This window comes from Larus michahellis, chromosome 7 (genome assembly GCF_964199755.1).
Source record: "Larus michahellis chromosome 7, bLarMic1.1, whole genome shotgun sequence".
Lineage (NCBI taxonomy): Eukaryota > Metazoa > Chordata > Aves > Charadriiformes > Laridae > Larus > Larus michahellis.
In genome coordinates, this window is record NC_133902.1 from 1,242,322 (window position 1) to 1,262,575 (window position 20,254).

General features: G+C 56.2%; 1 protein-coding gene across 1 annotated transcript; it reads left to right on the forward strand.

The window, feature by feature from the left end:
* Positions 1 to 4,883: 4,883 nt before the first annotated feature.
* Positions 4,884 to 19,768, forward strand: P2RX1 (purinergic receptor P2X 1). Its single transcript, XM_074594497.1, has 14 exons — positions 4,884 to 5,019; positions 7,440 to 7,664; positions 11,004 to 11,151; positions 11,677 to 11,748; positions 12,207 to 12,276; positions 12,799 to 12,895; positions 13,248 to 13,328; positions 14,905 to 15,046; positions 16,035 to 16,165; positions 16,844 to 16,934; positions 17,592 to 17,657; positions 18,312 to 18,404; positions 18,942 to 18,989; positions 19,283 to 19,768. The coding sequence occupies exons 1-13, from the start codon at positions 4,976 to 4,978 to the stop codon at positions 18,984 to 18,986; spliced, it is 1,305 nt and encodes a 434-aa protein (XP_074450598.1). The 5' UTR covers positions 4,884 to 4,975; the 3' UTR covers positions 18,987 to 18,989; positions 19,283 to 19,768.
* Positions 19,769 to 20,254: the final 486 nt, after the last annotated feature.

The following is a 20,254-nucleotide window of genomic DNA, read 5'->3' on the forward strand; positions in this document are numbered from 1 at the left end:
GAGCATGTTCTTGTGCAAACTTGGAGATCCCGGAGCCGAGACCATCGCTTTGGGATGGGGTCTTGTGTCTTACCGCGGCATCCGACTGTGTGCAATACAAGGGAGATGGACACTGGGTGGCCGTTTGGCCCAAGAGCTTCTTAAAAAAGGCAGCTTAGGGTCAAAGCCTCCGGGATCCGTGCTTTTTTCACAACCGAGTTTAGGAATTACTTCCTTTTTTGTTCTGTTTTGGTGGTGCTGCCTGGCATATTTGGGTTTTAACTGAAACGTAGGTCTTTCCAGCAAGACCTTTAGCATCAGTGGGCTGCTGCGGCAGATCCCCCGCGCGCAGGGACGCGAGGTGCACGGGGGAGGACATGCCGGGATGGCAGCACGGGGTTGTCCACGAGCACTTTATAGTCCTTTCTCAGGGCCAGGCACCGTGCTGGGCTACAGCCAAGGTGGGACGCGAGGGTCCCGCGTCCCTGGAGCGAGCAATTTGGGGAGTCAGCTTTGGGCAGCAGGTGCGGAAAGTCTTTCGTGCTGTTTCGGGACGTCATGTCGTTGTGGCCAGTTGCTAGATGAGCTCTTGCCCCTGCGGCGTGTGGTCCCGTCGGGAGGCACGTTGGGAAAGGAAAAAGAGAGATGCTCTGCGGAGCAAAGACGTACTGCGTCCTACGTTTTATTTCTGTCACGTGGCCACGGTGCGGCTCAGGGTCTGGGTGAGGTTTTGGATTTGTGTGTTTGAGACTTTGGCACTGTGAAGATATCGTCTGTGTGTTTCTGACGCTTGGCTCAGCCAAGGCTGGATGGTACCACCAGGCACTGGGGAAGTCAGGAGCAGAAGGGTCAGGCTTTACTGGAGAGGCTGGGGGACTTCATTCCTGTAAGAGCATGGAATCTGGGGTTGAACCAGAGTCTCTGCTCGTGATGTGGATGGCAGGAGTAGCCAGAGGAGCAATAGGAAAACTCAGCAGCAATTTTTGGTCCCTCTTTTGTGGGTCACGTTGACAGTGCTGCTTCCCAGTCAGGGTCCTTCTCCGCAAAACTCATCAAATAATTGCTGTGCCAGAGCTCAGGCTATCGCTGTCCCGGTTGGTGGGAGATGTTCAAGGGCTTCAGTGACCTTGGCATCGTATCACTCCTGAAACTCAAACGCACAGGAGTCCCCAGTACCAACTCCTGAGACTTACTGTGAGTTTTGGTCCATACCTGGCATGGCCATCACCTTGTATAAATGATGCCAGAGATTCAGTTGTCCCTGTTCAGTCCCACCCGGGCTTTTTTTCCCCCACTTCTGTGGTGGCACTTTCTGGCAGGGCTTGTCCCCGGCAGTGAGACAGCCCAGGGGTCAGGTTTTTGGGATGAAGGAGAAGGGCTTCACCCCATGCAGGGCTTGCGTGGCACGGTTTGGGTTAGGCTTTGCAGGGCTGCAGTGAGGGAGGGGACACACAGGGGAAGTTGTGCTCCCTGGACCTGTCCTCCTGGTGCCGTTCAGCTCTCGGTATGAGCGGGGCACTACGTGAGCCTAAGCCTGTGTGCCCCTGGAGCGATGGGGACACGGGTGCTGCCGGCCGGAGCCCGAGCTGGGTCCATCCGGGCGCTTGGGACCAAGAGGAGGGCGAGCGCTGGGCTGCCAGCGGGTGCCCGCAGTGGCTTCAATCTGGGAATATCCTGATTTTTTTTTTTCTTTTTTTTTTTTTTTAATATGAGATGCCTGGACAGCCAGACCTAGAAATCTCTGAGTTTGTGCTTCATAGCGGAAGGTAAATCATTGTATCTGGGGGTGGGTGGGAGGGTGTTGTCTGAGGGGTAGAATTGAAAGAAACAAGGTTTCCTATTTTATTATATGAGAGATATTTTTCCACTAAATTACTGCTTCCTAAATTGTGTCCTTTGTCCGACTGTGAATAGCCAGGTGTGCCGTGAAGACGTGGGAAAGCTCCTCGTGGTCACATCCACACGATCCACTCTGTTCAGACAATATTGGGCTGATTTGTTTTATACTTATGAAATTACAGAAATAAAAGCAATTTTACTGGATGACTCTGGGGGTTTTTTGTTGTTGTTTTTCGTTGTTTTATTAATTTTAATTTTTTTTCTTTTTGCTTTTCTTAGCCTGTTTGTGGCCGATTTGGGGGCCATTTGGGAGCCCCTGGAGCTGTACGGGAGTGCCCGAGGGCATTCTTCAGCCGTAAAAGGAGCTGTGCTCACCAGATCAGGATTTCTTGTGGGTTTTCAGAGCAGCCAAACTAGAAATGGAGCTGAGCTTGTCTCTGGCATGGGACGACAAAGGCGAAGTGAAAGGAGTGGCATGATATGACTGTTGGGAATTTTTTAAAGTACCAGCTAATTCGCTCTTGGGGCACAAGAATACAAATAACAGTGCTAATTTTGACTGCATCCAGAATAGTCCTCACCTTATCTCCCCCAGCTGAGAGAGGAGGTTTAAATAAGCCCTGTAATAACCTCCACAAGAAATAATTGTTAAATAAATAATAATTAAATAGCTTGGCTTCCTCTGGGGGCGGCACAGGGCCTCGGGACCGTGCGTTTCCATCTCCGCATCACCCGGAGGTCTGCCCATGGTCATATGGAGAGCGGAAAATTCAGACGCAGCTGCATGTCGTGTTACGGAGCCAGTCTGGGTTTACGGTGAGATCTGCCCGTGGTGTGGCTGTGCTGGGATGTGGCTCCACGTGCGCCTTCCCGATGCTCCAGGCAGGAGAAGGGTGCTGCACAGGGTAACCCAAAACCTTTGTAGCCCAAAGGGGATGTGAGACACCCAGGCAAACATTGATTTTTGGAAGGGGCCATTGCTTGGCCTGCTCTGGATGTCTCCTCTGGAGAACTGGTCCTCCAGCATTGCACAGGAGGGCCACCACCGCCGTGGCCGGAGGTGACCCTCAAGCCAGTCCCCTGTAGCAGCCACCCCCGAGGATGCAGCGCTGTGTCAGCACATAGCGGTGAAGGCAAAGAAAACCCCCCAAATTCCCCACCTGATGTTGCATCGGTCCCTGGACCACTGGGGACCATCACCGCTCTGGGGCTGTGCATGTCTTTCAGAGGCATGATTGAGAAAACGGGTCTTACCGCCCCCAAAAAAACGCTGAGGGTCCCTGCACCCCATGGCAAGCGTTGAGCCGCCCCAGGGGGTGTGCGTGCCACGCTCCCAGCGGCTGCGATGGGCACAGGGGCACTGAGGCCCTTCGGTACCCCCGGCTGCTCGGGTTCCTGTGTTTGCTTTGGCGTTGGCTAAACCAGCGCCGAGGTATTTCCAGGGAGACCTGTTGCCGCAGCAACTGGGGATGGAAATGCCGCTTCTGTGGGGCGAGTACCACCAAAAACATCTGTCTGCGCCGGGGCGCCGCAGCGCGGGACGGGCACGGAGCGGAGCCAGCCCTGCTGGGAAGGAGCGAAGAGAGGTCAAGGACAAGTTTAAAATTGGAAAGAAAACTGAACATGCCGTTTCGTAGGACCTTGCTTGCTCTCATCTGCCAATTTTTTTTGCACCACCCCCACCCTTCCTACGGCCAGCGGGGTGGCGTGAGCATCTCCTCTGGCTGGTAGGGGACAAAGGGGTCCGTGGTGGCCAAAATTTCTGAGGACGGCCAACTTGCAGGGGCTCTTCCTGGCAACTTCGGCCACCGCAGGTCCCCTTTTCACACGCCGTCATATTTTAAATGTACTTGCCACTGTGTTATTCCTCCCCATCCCCAGATTTGCAGCGTGCCGCGCATTTTTGTGCTGAAATTCAGAGCTCCATGCTGAAAGCTGCCAAGTGTGAGTCTGGATTGTGTAATGAGCTTCATCTATTATTTATATTTTTTTTCCCCCGAGAAGTTTTTGGAAAAGCAATGTCTGAGAGCCTGGAAAGACCTGGTAGCTCTTATGCCTACCACAACGTTGCCTTCCTGGGTGTGGGTGGGCTCAAGCCCCGTACAAAGGCTTTCAGAGCCCCCCCTTTATGCCCCAGCAGCTTCTCCATCCTCCAGGCCCGTGTCCCAGCTCGAAGCAAGGATGCATTCACGTTTCCAAATGTCTCCCTTAAAAATACCATTTTTTGCATTTTTCTCTTGACAGCCCCAAGCAGAGGTTGAGTTTGTTTAATGGCTAGGGGAAGGAGTTGCTTTCACAGCCACGGACTCAGTCCGGTGCTAAACCCATGGCAGCGCTGCTGGGGATGCCCTCGGTGGGTCACCAGCCCTCGATGCCCCCGGCGTCTGACCCAGCTGGAGCTGAAGGAGATGCTGGATGAGGCCAAGCCTGGTGTTGGGGACCGGGCAATGAGCCAGGAGAGCATTTGGGCAATCTGCTGCTGGGGCTTTGCATCCCCAAACACTAACCCAGGGACTTTACTGCTGCATTTGCTACTTCCATTTCCACCTCTCGTGGGCAGTGGAGCTAGATGGGCTCATTTTCCTTCTCTCTCCCTGGTTTTGCCCTCTGTGTCCCCGTGCTGTCCTGCTCCTGCGCTGCTTGGTCCCACGTTTGCGTGCTGCTGGGGTCAAGCCCAGCTCAGCACTTTCTGTGCCCAGGGCCACCCCAGCCTCGGTGCCCAGGACCGGCTGCAGCTGAGCTCAAGCCACCGCCGCTCCTCCAGCGGCATCCGCAGCCCTTGCGCCTCGGCACCCCGGCAGAGCACCCCCGGGCCTCCCGCCCGCTCGGCTTGAGAGTGGCTGAGAGACGCAGAAGTTGTTTGGAGGAAATGACTGTGAGCGTATCGACAGCATCGTATGAGTTTGAGTCTGCAGGAGCCCAAGATAAGAACAACCCCAAGGCCATGGCTGCTGTGCAGCGGGTCGTGGGCATCCCTCTGGGCTGCACCTTACGCAGTAGGCTTATAAAACCCTCTTTCCACTAATTTATTTTTATTTTTCATTTAGGCATTACAGTAGTATATCATCACAGCAGATTGTTGCAAACAGAAAGCAAACCCTGACCTTGCATCAGGACAGCCCAGCTCCGGAGCCGCGGCAGAAAGCACCCCAGCCCCATGAACTCAGCATCTCCCGGCAGGCAGCCGCCCTCTCTGGGCAGGTAATTTAACAGCTCGGCAGCCCGAGCAGAGCCCTTCCCCGGGACAGCCACCTGGCAGAGGCGGGGAGGTGTGTCGGCAGCTCCCGCAGGTTATCACCAGGAGAAGCATCGCTGCAAACAGGGGTGTGCGGGATGCGGCCCCGGCGGGCAGGCGGCCACGCCGGCCAGCTGGCACCGCTCGCACACCCACCTCCCTGTTGTGGGGCAGGTAGCTTAGCGATGCCACCCCAGACCTACTAAATTCCCTGTCATAAAGTAATTTAAAGAGTGGCAAGCCGAGGGATGGCATGCGCATGGGAAAGCTGTGAGTGACAGTGGCGTGACAGCCCGTGAAGCTTTAGGCTATGACTTTTTCTGAACAATTAGATGTCATGGCCGAGAGGGCGCCCGTGCTGGGTGCTGCTGGCAGCCTGGACGCGGCAGGAGGAGACCCAGGCCCCATGGATGGTCCCATGCTGGGGTCCCCCGCTCCCTGCATCACCCCGGCTGCATCCATGGGGTCCGGCCCCACTCGCCATCTGCAACGTGGCTCCAAGAGATACTAAAATGGGAGATGCATGTTATATCCCAATGGAAAGTATTTTAGCTAAAGCCATGCTATAACCATTTTATTGACTTCCAAGTACCAGAGAGAAGGTTAGAAGTGACTCTTTTACAAGTCATTTTGCTGTTAAATTTAGCTGTCCTATTTTCATTATCCCCATGGCTTTGGCAAGGGTGAGCAGCCTTCCCTAAAAGGCCTCGTTTCATACAGTAAGTTATTTGCCTCTCTCCTGACAGATATCTAAGCTTATAAGGTTTGTCTGCTCCGCTCAATAGCGGTATCAGCCTTCAATCTTATATGATTAGCATCAGCATTTTGTATTTGCTTTTGGCTCCCCGGCTGACAGCTTTCCATGTTGCTGAGGACTGGGGCGTTGGGATGGTGTCGTGTCACTTGTAACGTGGGATCATCTGATTTTGATTCCCAAGGTCCGTGGTATGCCCAAACGATTTGGATAAGCAGTTCATCTGCTTTTTTTCCCCTGTTTTCCCTATTGCCCAGCAAAGATAATCAATTTGTTCCACTCGTTTCGCGGTTGTCAGGTCTGTAAAGTACTGAGTTGACAGGTCAACACGATGCCAAGCGATGGGCAATTGCAGATGAAAGGTGATGATGTTAAAAGAAATGTTCCAGAAAGGAAAGATTTATCCCAGCAGGTTAAACTTTTCCATCTTTCCAAAAACATCTTCCCCTGCAGAGAGGGACCTTGTCCGGCCTCGGTGGCCTTGGGCAGCCAGCGCCTCCTTCAAGGTCACGGGAGGCTGCGGATGAACTGGGGCTCATGGGATGGAGCCCATCCTGGCAGGGAGTCCTGAACCTGACGAGATGTGGGGTTTTTTGGGGAAATATCATCTGTTTCCCCCAGAAACAATCCTGCTCAGCCCCAGTGCTCCCCAGCAAAGAGCTCACCCCCGTGGGGCTGTGCCCTGGGGGTTTCCTGGTGGGACGCAGTGTGGGTACAGGGTTCCCCATCCACAGCCTCTGCGCTTTCCCCAGCGGGGGAGACAAAACCCCCACTAAAGCTTCCCACTGCAATGATACTGTCCCCCAAATTTCAGTCTGGCACGTACAAATCCAGCCCCTTTCTCGGTGATCTTCACTTTAAGCGGTGCCTGCGCCACCCGGCCGAGCATCCCTCGCTGTGACCCAGGCTAGCGCTCACGGCTGTGCCTTTCAGGAAATGCTGGAAATGCTGAAAATGCTTCAAAACGCGCCCGGCCCGGCCCCGTGCAAGCGCTGGGAACCAGCCAAGCCCCAGCTGGGCGGCCTCACGGCGGGAGGGGGCCAAGCCGGGCGCCCGGCTGCCCTGTGGGTCGGCTCCGAGTGGCTGGGCTGGGGCTTCGGTGCCCCCAACCTCCCCTTTCCTGACCCTTTTCCCTGGGGCAGCTTTTGGGGGACGGAGCAGGACGTGGGTTGGGGACAGAAACGGGAGACCCGCAGCCTGAGGTGGCTGTTGGGGCACAAAAGATGATACCCTAACCCCAGTTCCGAAAATCCTCTCCTGGGGCCCCCACCATCTCCTCCATCCCACTGTTGCCCACAGGGATGCCCCGTGGTCCCTGCTGGTCCCAAGTGGCTCCCGCAGCCTCTCTGTCCCCGGGGAGGGCCCCTGCCCGGGCGAGGGTGCATCCCCCACGGGTGGGCGGCTCTGTGCTGGTGGCACGTGGGCTCGGCAGCGGGGTGGCCCTGCACCCTCCCGCACCCCGTCCCACCCCCGGACCATGTAGGGCACCGTCTGCTCCCAGCCCAGGGCTTATAGGAAGAGGAAACCCCGTCCCCGCGCAGAGGAGGAAACCCGACAGCCCAGATGTGCACAGAGCAACGCAGATAGCATTTTTATTATTAATTTTTCCCCCTCCCTCCTCTCTGCAAACAGAGGAGTTGCCGGAGCGGAGGCAGGCACGGCCCGACCCACGGCACAGCTGGCGAGCGGCGGGAGGCTGCGGCACAGCCCTGGCGCGGCCATGGGGCAGAAGTGCATGGAGAAGGTGTCCTCCTTCCTCTTCGAGTATGACACCCCCAGGATGGTGCTGGTGAGGAACAAGAAGGTGGGACTGACCTTCCGGCTGATCCAGCTCATCGTCCTGGCGTACATCATCGGGTAAGGCTCCCCGGCGCCTGCTTTCCACCGAGTTAATGCTTTGCCACCAGGTTAAAATGCAAGAGACAAAGGGGCTCATACATCCTGTATCCCAATTTGTGGGGGGGTTATTGCTCATGGCATCCCATTCCCTGGCTGTGGCTATTCCTCTGCTGCCCAGTGTCCCACCGTGGGTCTTCTAGACAGCCACGCCGTCCCCGTGTCCTCCCCAGAAGCTGCTGCCTGTGCGGCTCGAGGCTCATCCCTGCCCAGCCCCGCTCCGCGCGCCGGGGCCCTGGCTCCTCGCTGAGACGCTTCCAAACCCCGCTCGAGCTGCTGGATGGTGGCCTGAGAATCTGTTGTTATTTTTATTTGCATTTACATTAATGAAGAGGCAGCTGGGGCCAGTGCGGTGATTTGTGAGACCCAAGCGGCTCGAGACAGGGCCATAAATCTCCCCGTCCGCCGCTCTGCTGGGGAGGCAGAGCCAGCCCAGCGGCTGGGGCCGGGATGGAGCCTGGCTCCAAATCCCTGCTTTGCTTTTCTTTTGGGAGGCAGCTCCCAGAGCAGCCGCGGTGCAAGAGCAGCTGCTTAAAAAGGCAGGGAGCGGAGCAGGCGGGCTCGGGATGCGTGTCCTTGGGTGCCCTGGGACTGCTGCTCCTGCCACAGCCATTCGGTTCCTGTCCCCTCAGCGTGGGACGATGTGCTGTGCTATGGGATGTGACCGTCGATAACAGTGACAAAAAAATCTTTGGTGTGCCCCTATGGCTGCTGTGGGCTCAGCCCTCAAGAGAGAGAAAGCAGCACGCTTCCATCGGGAAGGAGGTTGGCAGGGAGAGGGCGTGTCTGGCCACGAACTGGAAAAAAATTGGGTATTTTGGGGGTGCAGGGCACCTAGTGCAGCCCAAAGGAGAGGCAGCAGCCCCCAGGGCTCACTGCACGTGAGCAGCTGCGGGGAGCAGCGATGCCCATCCCGGCTTTTAGCCCAGATGCCCTGGAAAGGGGGAAAAGCTTCCCAGGGGATTGTCGTGGGACCCCCCGCGTGGCTCCCACCCTGCTCACCGGCGCTTTGGCTCACAAGGGTGATCTTCAACCCAAACTGCTGCTGAGCCAAGGTCTCAAGGCTGCTGCATTGCGAAGGGTTTTGCACTGGCCCGGACTGGTGTTAGTGGGAGCAGCGGTGTTTCTCCTAAGGGCTGAGGCCGTGAAGCCCCAGGGCTCCAGCAAACCCGGCCGGGGCAGCTCCTGCGGATGGGGAACTGGCAGAGGTGGTTGCTCAAAGCGCGGCTTCCTAAGGAAATGTGGCTTAAGCAACCCGGCTAAAACGGGACGGGCAGCCGGGAGGGGGCACAAAGAGCACCAGCTTGGGGGTGACAGCCAGGGGCAGGGGCAGAGGGGAGCAGGTTGGCACAAAGTTGCTGTTAATTCCTAAGTTTTTGCGGTTTTGGTGGGGTCGGGCTGTGAGCGCGGCTGCCCGTAGCCCCACCGGCCATTGGCATCCCCTCGCTGCCTGCACGCTGCCGCCGGTTCCCTGCCTGCGCCGAGCCGCGATGCTTGAGATTTTCTCTTCTCTGAAAGCAAGTGTGGCAGGCAGATATTTATTTATTTACAAATACCCCGGCTTTGGTTCCCCTTGGGATGCTCGTGGGGATGCGTGCCGATGCATGGCGGTGCCGGAGGGATGCGTGACAGTGCCACCAGCGCAGAGGAGGGACCTGGGGCTGACCCCGCCGAGAGCTCTGGCGTTACCCTTGGGGAGCAGCTCTTCTCTCTGCTCATACGCTGAGATAAGGTGTTATCGCTGCTGGCCAGGCGATGCCAGGAGCTCCCCGGCTGGACATCGCTTTCTGGCTTTCGTTTCCCGAAAACCTCGCACGCGAGGAGGCTGCGGGCTGAGCCACAGGATGCAGCCGGCGAGGGAAGAGGGCTTGGTGACTCTGCCACATCGGGGAGTGACACCAGGGGACTTTCACCACCTGGGCAGGGCTTGATGCGGCATTTACAACACGATGGGGAAATGACACCTTGTTTGCCGTGACCACGGCTCGGCGGCGGGGTCGGGGCCTCATCCGGCCCTGCCCTGGGGAGGCTGTGTCACAGTGGGGTGACCGCAGCCACCTCTGCCAGGGAGGGATGAGGTGGCAGCGGCAGAGGCTGCGCTAGAGGCAGATTTAGGGAAACACTCCACCATGGTTCTGCCCAGCCCGCAGCCTCGAGGGCATCGGGGAAGCTAACCAGTGTAACCAGTGTAACCCAGTGTGGCCCTCTGCCTTGGAGGAGTTGGAGCTGGGGGTCCCAGCTGGGGTGGCAGCGGTGCTCCCATCCCCAGGTACTGGAGCAGATGCCACCCCTGAGGTCCCCTCACCCCCTCTCCCGGGATGCCGATGGGGCTGCAAGCCAACAAGCACTGTCCCCAAGAGGTCCCCAAGAGGTCCGGCATCCAAGAGGTAGGGCAGATCCCTGGGCAGCACCTGGGGTTGCCCCGTTTTCCCCCACACCCATCAGTCGGGTGCCCGCGGACGGGCTGACACGCCGGGCGGGTGTCACGGGCTGTCCCATGGGGAACACGCTGCCTCTGTCGCGGCCAGCGGGACTGGTGCCCGTGGCGGCGGGGACAAAGACCAGATCACTCCTTTTTTAGCGCCGGGAACGGTCCGCGCCGCCAGGAGCGCTACCCGAAATGGTTGCTTGCCCATGTTTATAGCCTCCCTGAGTCAGAGTCAATCCAGCGGCAGCTTGTTTATGCTATAGGTTAAATAGTGTCAGGAGCCGGCCCTAATGGCTGAGCGATGGGCTGGGAAACATAGGGACAGCCCCGTGCCGGCCACAGCAGTGTCCCCAACCTGCTCCCACAGCCCACTTGCACCCAGGGCCATGACTCCGTGGTTGCCTTTGCTGGATGGGGAACGGTGGCCCTGGACATGAGCTGTGTCCAGACTTATCCCTGTCTTGGCCCTGGAGGCACTGATTTTTGGAGAGTGCCTACGACGTGGATCAGGAGGGTCCAGGTGGGTCACCGAGCCCAGCAAGCTGCAAACCCACCATAGGCTTTAATCCCAACTGGACGATGGCAACCCTGCTCCACCAGCCTTCACACACCCTCAACCATAAAATGTGTCCCAGTCCCCAAAATAAATCGTCCCACTGGGAAAGTCAGGTCCTGCAGCTACCGCATGCCTCAGGCAAAAGGTGGGAGAGCTCAGCAACACATCCCTCATCCAGCTGGAGGGAATTTGGCAAATAAACCCCCAGGTGAGACTTGGTAGAAGAAGCCCCAGTCCACAGCGACGTGCTGGGTCTTCGGCCTCCTGCAGATAAATGCCGGTGGCCACGCTCACCCCACTGTCTTTCCCTATCCAGGTGGGTTTTCCTCTATGAGAAGGGCTACCAGTCTCAGGACAGCATCGTCAGCTCGGTCTCGGTGAAGCTGAAAGGCTTGACACTGACCAACGAGAGTGTCATGGGCCCTCACATCTGGGATGTGGTGGATTATGTTTTCCCAGCCCAGGTAAGGAGGCAGGGTGGGTTGGGGGGGGTTGCTTTTTTCCTGACAGCTGCTTTTCCCCACGTGCCGGGGCGCAGATGGGCTCCTCGGTGTAGGCTTTCCATGGGCTAACCATGCATGGTGTCCCTGTGGTGGAAAGCAGATTGTTCCCACCACAAACCTCTGCCCACATACCACCCCTGAGGAGCATTTGGTGCTTGGGTCCCACCATGATTGATGGCGTATCTTTGAGGCTGCCTCCAAAAAGATCAAGGCTCCTCCAGTGCCTCCAGACGATCTTGGGCAGCAAGAGGGGTCCTCCACTGTCCCTGGGGCTGGTGGCACTGCAGCTCCCCAGGGCCACCACCAGCTTCCCGAGCTGCGATGGAGGAGGGTGGAGGACCCAAGGTTAGGGAGAAAAGTCCTGTCTGCCTGGACGTGTCCTGGTGGTTTGGGTGTCCTACCCCTTGCCCCAGGGAGAGGCTCCTCACGGAGACTCCATCAGAAAACGCCGTGCCGGCTGTGAGCTCGTTGTCTGTGTCTCCACAGGGGGACAGCTCGTTCGTGGTGATGACCAACTTCATTGTCACCCCTGGACAGAAACAAGGAACCTGCCCAGAGGTAAACGCACTGGCTTCCTTCAGCGGCCTCAGCTTCTGTAATGTAGGGGGTTGTGGTGGTGGCACTGGGGAAGGAGTTTTCCTGACACTGAGGGGTTTAGTAAAAGCCTGAGCCTGGCCCCATATTATCGTTCCTGGCTGGCGAGCGCTATGTGGAGGCTTTTATTCTGCTGAAAAACGGCCAGCATCTATTTAAATTTTCTTCCCTTTGAGATGATCAAGCAGAGCAGACTGGAGGCTTAAATAAAAGCTTCTGCCCAGGATTTAAAAAAGAAATTGCCCCTTTTTCCTGCTTAATCTGGACCTCCTTGGTTGGGGAGTGGTGCACAGACGAGGTGCTGGCTGCAGCCGGGTGGCGTTTCCCACAAGGAAAAGGCTGCCTGGGGAGGCAGGAGGGACAGAGGGACGGGAAGCGCAGGGTGAGATGCTGAGAGGCGGCTGCCTGCTTTCTCCAAACAGCTGCCGGACGCCGGGCCCTGCTCGCGGGACTCCGACTGCAGCAAAGGGAAATACAGCCGCCAAGGACAAGGTACGGCATGTGGCCCCGAGGCTCCGGCACCGGCGTTTCTGGTGAGACACGCCGAGCACAGCGTACTCCGGTGAAGCCGAGTGGCTGGGGAGTCTGGCAGGGGACCTGCTCCGGACCAGCAGCCCGTGGGGTTTGGGGAAAGCCGGTGAGGTCCCACCTGGGCTGGTCCTGCTTTCCTCTTCTGAAAGGTATCTGAGCTGCAAACAGCTCTGCCAACAAAAGGTTAATCAAGACTAAACCATTTCCCCCGAGCTGCTATCCTTCTCTCAGCTCGGACTTTTTCTGAGGTGTGTTTTTAGCGAGAAAAATGCCCAGCTGCTCCCCTGTACAACAGTGCAAGAGAAACCACTGAGAGGCCACAGTCAATTCCCCTTTTTCTAAAGGGGCACCAAAGCCCTGAGTATTTTGTGCCTCGGATGTTTATGGCGGGGCTGAAGCTCCAACCAGATCCCATCTGTCCCAGTGTGAGGCTGGGATTTCCCAGTATCCAGGGGTGCGAGCATCCTTCTCTCCTCCCCACAGGGCTCATGACGGGCAAGTGTGTGCATTTCAACAGCTCTGTGAAGACCTGCGAGATCTTTGGCTGGTGCCCCGTTGAAGTTGATGACCATGTTCCCAGGTAAGAATGATGTTGTTGCCCCCTTTTCCACCCCTGATATGGGTCCACCAAGGAGCCCAAGGAAGCATGCAGGTCCTTGAGCTCTCTTCCAGCCACCTCACTGTGCTTTTAGGGCTTCTTAACTGAAATCCCAGCACCTAACTCCTTCTCTGTCCCCTAACAGGCACTTTCATCCTTCCCTGGGGCTTTTCTCAACCTTGTTGGCATCTTTCACTTAGAAAGGGAAGGGATGAGATCACCAGTTTTTCTGGCTCCTGCTCATCCCAGTTTGGACGAACCTCCACCAAATGGGGCTTGCCCTGGAGGCCGGAGGGCTGAGTGATGGACGCGTGTCAACGCTTGTGTTTTTCAGCCCTGCCCTGCTGTCAGAAGCGGAGAAGTTCACCATGTTCATCAAGAACAGCATCACCTTCCCCAGGTTCAAGGTGTCCAGGTAAGGGGAGGTCTGGGGGGGGGGGGTGGATTCTGCTCGGTTCCCCCAGCCGTGTCCCTCGGGGGAAACCGTGTGTGTACCTGGATGCTTGATGTAGAGGATGCCGTCCCTCACCAGCGAGCCCAGGACTACTCTAACTGCTGCGCTGATCCCCAGGTTAGCTGACAGGAACTGAGGTATTTCCCCCCCAGATCTGTCCCACCTCAGCTGGTAGCTCTGGTTACAGGAGAGAAATTCTCTGGAGTTAATGTCTCCTGAGTTACCCTCGCACGGTGCACACGAAAATACAGTTTCTCTGATTCTTCATTTTTCCTTTCCTTTTTCCACCCTGAAGATAACAGTAAAATACTACATGGCACAGTGGGGTACGAGCAGCCGGGACAAGCCTGGTGCCCAAAAATGAGCAGAAGCCCCTCTTAACATCACGGTTCCCACCTGTTTCTGCAATGGGTTATAGGGGCAGCCCCCTCCAGGCAGAAGCAGTGCCGCCGGCTGAAGGTGCACACATAAGAGGGTTTGTGATGACACCGATTATGTATCTGATTTGGAACAAATTAACAGAAGCTATTCGTGCTGATAGGCAGCGGCTTCTCCTCTCTAAGCCCATCGCGCCCCTGCGCTGTAGCCAAGGTTAAATGCCCTGGCAAAGTCTCGAGCCGACCTCACGCCGCACCCCGAGAGGTGGCTGGGAGAGGGGATCCCCCACTGGCAGCGAGGAGAGGTGACAACCTGAGCGAGGGGACACGGTGGGGCAGCGCAGGTCCTGGAGGTGAGGGCGGCCGGGCTGGCTGCCGTCGCAGGGACTGAGACGCAGCCGTGGGGTCATGGGGAAACTTCCTGCCTTTGATCACTGCCGCTGACTAACTGCTGACATAAACGATGGGACGGGGTTGAGCAAGGCACAAGTCTTACAAAACCATCTGTGTCGGGGAGGCTTCACAGAAAGACTATTTTTAGGCAAAAGAGCAGAGCGGGGTGGAAGGCAAGACGTTGTCCTTTCGTTTTCACCCTTTCTGGAGGAGAAAGCAAAATCCAGCCAAACGTAAAAGCTGTGGGATGCACTGTCCGTGAGCTTTCCTAGATGAAAACTGTTGGTGCACGGAGGATTGCACGGCAGAGCCCGTGGATGAGCTGACGTGCGAAGGGGAGAGGCAGCTGGGAGGGATGGTGGAGGCCATGGGGGGGTTTGCAAAGCCGAGGAATGGAGAGAGGGGGCTGCTAGAAGAGGAGAGGACAGGCAGACGTGTGCTGGGTTTGGGCAGCGGGCACAGCATCAGGCCCAAAGCAGAGGTGGAGAACACTTGCAGGAAAGAAAACAGCAGAGAGGCTTTCTCTGTAGGAGAAGGTTCTGGGGAAATGAGTTGCTGATGGGGTGGGAGAAACCAGGCAGGGCTGGGGGAAGGGGCCCGGTCTCCATGTGTGGGGTCTGATGAGCATGTCGGGGAGGAGGACGAGGCCCTGAGCTTTGACATGACCCGGCTTTGAGCAATAGGTTGGTCCAGGGACCTCCAGAGGTCCTTTCCCACAAAAATTATTGGGTTATTCAGACTCTTTCTCCCTCGCTTTTCATTCACAGGCGCAACCTGGTTGAGAGCGTTACCAAACAGTACCTGAAGAAATGCACCTATCACAAAGTCACCGATTCCTTGTGCCCTGTGTTTGACCTGGGATACATAGTGAAGGAATCCGGTCAGAATTTTACCATGTTGGCTGTTAAGGTACTTACATTTCAAACGTTTCTTGCTGACCTGGGGAGGGGGACACCAACAGAGCAATCAGCCCCAGGCTGTTGGGACATGAGGGATCTGTTTTCTCAAGGACTCGCAAGGCAGTGTCAGAATTAGCTCTTAAAGATTATGAATCTCCTTGGACATGGGCTAATAGTTAAGCCTTTCTTGGAAACTCCCCTGTAAGATTGACAAGATTTGACCTGCTGGAAGTAAATCCAGGGTTCCGTTTGTCTTAATTTGTGCAGTGAATAACTAGTGCTGTGTGGCCAAATCCCGTCCGATTGAGCTCGGAAACCTCGGCCGGACGGTCAAATGTTGGTCACTGCACAATGCAAAATGCAGCCTCTTCCCCCGGCTGAGAGATGCAGCCTTGCCCTTCGCTTCCCAGGGTGGTGTGCAGGAGTAGCCGCCACTGCTGCACTGCAGAGCCTTAACCAGGCATTAAATTAAATCAGAGGCTTGCGTATATTAAAGGTGCTAAAAGATGAGCTCAAGAGGGACCGCTTCATTTCCTAGCAGGTGGCCACTTCTCTTAGAGGAGGTTTTCTTCTGATCTTCATGGGTTCGTTTCACTGTCCTCTATGACCGTCTTAAATTGCCTTTGGTTTTCCCTGTGACGTTAATGGTTTGATGGCAGGGTTAAGCCACAGGAAAGGCGAATCTCATGGGCAAAATTAGCTAAGCGAAGTCAAGAAACAAGTCCTGTTTCTCAGGACCATGCCTTGGGCATGGGGTGCTGATCCGGAACAAGAGGGCATGAATTTAGCTGTGTATCCAGCATTTAGAGCAGCAGCGAGCACGTCCGCGTGGGGTGACGTATCGGGCACAAAGCTGAGGCAGCGGTGGAGTCCGTGTACCCTGGAGAGCCAGGACACCTCATAGCATCGAGAAAGGCCACGTATGAGGAGGGAAAGCGTTTCTCCATGCAGGCCAGGTCCAAGCAGGGGCAACCTCGTGACTCCCCTCTCGGCTGCAGGGCGGAGTGGTGGGCATCACCATAGACTGGAACTGCGACCTCGACTGGCCCGTCCGCTACTGCAAACCCATTTACCAGTTCCACGGCCTTTACAACGACGACAGTAACGTTTCACCGGGCTTCAACTTCAGGTAAGGAGACCCCTGTTAATTCTCCAGGCAGAATTCAGAGGTGACATCTTTCAGGATCCCACAGCACTCAAGGGACGGTGAAAGATCAGGGACTGTTCTCCAAAATGCTCACTACCTTTGCAGTGCCAGACAGCAGTGCTCTCTTCAGCATGGCATGAGAAAAGTGATAACCCATCCTTTGACCTCAAAATTACCCCGTTGCTGTTCCCTGTACATCTCCTCCCCCTTGCAGGCTCTCCCGCTCAGCTGAGCTCTCGGGAAGCCCCTTCAAAGTCTGGAGATGGTGCAGGGCCATCTCGCGTGTTCCCATGCTTCAAAGCGTTCAGCCACAGTGTGACATTTTGGCACGAGCTGCTGCTCTAACTGCTGCTCTGTGCGACGCTCCCACCAGTGCTGCACTAATCCTGTCACACAGCACTTGGGGACATCAGGTATCAGCACGAGCAGGAGCTTTAACTCCAATTTTCAGGCAGGGAAACTGAGGCACAGAGGGGAGAGGTGCCAACAGCCCAGCTCCTTTTGCGGGGGGTTAAGGAGAGGGTCAGGAGCAGGTCCACGACAGCCCAGCCCCAGATCTTTGTCCTGCTCCGCAGCCCGCCAAGACCTCGATGCTGTTGGGTTGCAGGGGGCTGTTAGACAGCCTGGCAGGCCATTAACGCTCACCATCCCATCGGACAGATACGCCAAATACTACAAAGAAGGCGGGATGGACAAGAGGACGCTCTACAAGGTGTTTGGGATCCGGTTCGACATTTTGGTGAATGGCAAGGTAAGGGTGGCCAGGTGCTGGGTTCACCCCCAGATCCCCGGGGTGGCAGTGCCATGTCCTCAGGAAGGGGCTGGGAAAACCAGTGTGAGCGTTTTCCTCGGGTGCTGCCCCGCTCACAGCAGCCCTTGGGAAGTGCCGGGGAAGGGAACGTGGAGGGAAAGCCCATTTCACAGGTCACATCTATCGGCTGCAGTTCGGTCAGCAGTTTTGTCCAAAAAAACCCATCATGATGGGCTCGGGGGGGGACGACTGTGGAAAGTTAAAACCTCTTGCTGATATTTCTGAAAGCTGAACGCTTGCATTTTTCTATTTTTCTATTCCTACTGAGAGAGAAGGCTCCTTGTGTTCCCACTGGGAGTATTTAAAGGGCATACTTCTCCCGCGCCCCCCTCCTTTTTTTTTTTTTTTTTTTAATGAAAAATACAGGAAGCAAAGTGATTTCAGTTTATGTCAGCCTAAAACCTACCTACCGTATTTTTCTGTTTCACCAATGAGCTTAAAACCGGCTCTTACCCAGCTCCTGTTTGCCTCTGTGCTGTGGCTGTGGTTTGGGTTGCTGCAAGGCGCTTTAGCTGAGCCCCACATACAGCTATGGCACCCCTTCCCCCCCCTCGGGCTGATTGTAACGTATCGCCTATTTTCTCCGATTTTCTTCAGGCAGGCAAGTTTGACATCATCCCGACCATGACCACAATCGGCTCTGGAATTGGTATTTTTGGAGTGGTAAGTTCAGATATTTCCAGCTTCTATATGGAGACACTCAAATTATTCTCCTTGCTTGTGGCATCCGTGGGGAAGTGTCCCCGAGCCGCAGGGAAATACTGGTTCCCACTCAGGCAACGGGGAAAGGGGGAAAGGAGGTGCTCTCCTGCCTCGCTAGCGCTGGAAAATAGATTCCTGCCGGCCACTGGCTGATGTGGATTCTGCTAGGGAGAGCTGCTGCCCTGCCGAGCGAGGGGAAGGCAGGCCTCCGTCGCAGGGCCGTGTTTTGGTATCTTGGTAGTTTCAAGTTAAGGCTGGTGTTGAGGGGGTGTTGGGGGTGACGGGCAGTATTTAATGCACGACAAAAAAGAGCATCTTGTTTGGTTATGGTCATTAAAGACCTCAGCATGGCCTGAAGGGTGTTGCGCTCTGCATATGCCTAAAGTGGAAACACTTCATTTCTGTTGAGTTTAATTGCCCGTTATTGGACCCAGAACATGCTACTTCTGACACAAATGGACATCCATGGGCTGTACGCTCTTTAGCAGCTGCCACGTTGTGGGTTGAAGTAGAAGTGACCCTAATTTGCAGGGCAAAGCGGAACAAGCTGGAAGCGCAAGGTGGGAGAGGTGAGCTGGGAGGGCAGCCCTAACCCTAACTGCGCTTTGATTTAAGGCTTCTGTCCTCTGCGACCTGCTCCTGCTGCATTTTCTCCAAGGACGGGACTACTACAAGCAAAAGAAATTCAAATATGCTGAACCGGAGCCTGTAAGTAATAGCACGTCCCTCCCCTGCGGAGGCCCTTGCGGGGGTGTGAGGGTGGATGTGTGCGTGGGTAACGATGCTGTAACACAAACAACATTTATATTGAGGAGCGACCAGGCGCCTTCCTGAGCTACTGGGAGTCCTGAGCCCTTGAGACTGTCAGAGACTGGCACCCAAGAATCTCCGCTCCTAAATAACAGAGATCTTCCACGTGACTTACCGTTAATAGCTTTATTCCCTCCCTTTATCCCCAGATCTTCCAATATCTGGTAGCATTCACATTGCTTTAAGGGAAGCAGGGGCAGACCAGTGCTCTAGCAAACTGGAAAATATCCCCTTTTCTGCTTTCTGAGAACATCTCCGTGACCGTGGGATGTTTCATGGCCTTTCCTAGGACACGAAAACAGCTCCCCTCAAATTTGTCTGAAAATATGTGTATACGTTGTGGGTTAGAAATCGCTGTTCAACCACATTTTTCCCTGGCATTGGAAAGGGGCAGGTCTGTAAAAGAATCATTGTTTTCTCTCTTTTAACCCCCAGTCGAAGTCGCACAAGAAGGAAAAGGAGCTGGACAACACGCAGTGAGAGGTGAGTGGCGTTTCCCCAGCATACGGCTGGCAGGGGCGAGGGCTCTGGGTCTCGGGGCTACCCCAAGGTCCCCGGGAAGGCAGCAGGTCTCCGGGGAAGCCTGGAGGAGATCTGAGCTGTGGGCTGGACTGTCTAACCTGGGCTCAGTGTTTCCCAGGGCAGGCAGATGTTTGGGGGCTGCACTGGGTGCAGGAGTGGGACTGACATCGCATCTCCGATGGCAGCGTTGCTTGAAGAGGGACAGTGGGGGGGCAAGACACCAGAAATCACTGTGCACATCTCTCTCTTGGCAGAATCCACACTGACTGGCAAACCTGCACCCTCTTCCTCCTCCTCCTCTCCTAAATCACCACCGCCATCCCCTGTCACAGCCTGCACCACCCCCAAGGCCAGCAGGAGCAGTGTCCGGCTCATGGGAACGTGGCTCCCTGCAGCCAGGGCAGGGTCTGGCCGGCCCGGTGCCCTGCCTCTGGTGGGACACGCTGCGATGCTGCGGGTGGGTTAAACTAAGGGACCCTGCTGTGGGGCACTGGGGGCTGCAGGGCTCCCGCTGCACTCTGCCTGGTGTGCCGGGGCCGTGCCGGGGCATCCCAAACCCTGGGGAGAGCATGGCCGCCTCTCCTTCCCCAGCGGCACCCTTGGCCAGTGCCAACCTGAGGCGAGGAGGAGGGAAGGAGAGCTGGCAAGAACCATGCCCAGTCCCTCAGCACGGGAGAAAAATGGCTATTTTGTAAGGATGTATTTTATTAAAAAAAAATAAACCTTTAGTTTTTCTACTACATCCCTTTGTGGTGCCCATGCTTGCCCTGGGGCACAGGGTATGCGGTGGTTTTTGGCACTGGGGGGGTGTGTGTGTGTGTTCGCACATGCAAAGTAATTCTGTAAACGGGGCTGGAGCGTGGGGCCTCTGCTGTGGGCTCTGTGCAGGCTCCCCCGGGCTCTCCTCCCCGTGCAGGGCCCCTGGGTCTCCGGCCACGAGCAGGCGTTGTTATCGGGGTTGTCACTTGGGTTTCCTCCTCAGACAGGCTGGCTGGCGCAATGCCGGCCATCAAGAACAGCTTCCTGGTGCCAGCTCTGCTTCCCGCTGCCCGCGAGGGTCGGTAGTAGCCGGCCAGAATCAACCTTCTCAGCAGCAGCCTGACAAACCAGCTCTTTGCGCCCAGGAACTAAACCTCCCCTCTCTGATAGAAGATTTGCACAACTCGGCACGTGCGGTTGGAATTCACGAACGGCGCCCAAGCCCCGCGTTACTGCGAGCAGCCCCT

Bases quoted from the DNA above. Each gene is read 5' to 3' on its own strand.
- P2RX1 (XM_074594497.1), top strand. From the start codon at position 4,976: ATGAACTCAGCATCTCCCGGCAGGCAGCCGCCCTCTCTGGGCAG. The intron at 11,749-12,206 runs GTAAACGCACTG...TTCTCCAAACAG, and splicing joins AACAAGGAACCTGCCCAGAG to CTGCCGGACGCCGGGCCCTG. The intron at 16,166-16,843 runs GTAAGGAGACCC...CCCATCGGACAG, and splicing joins TCACCGGGCTTCAACTTCAG to ATACGCCAAATACTACAAAG.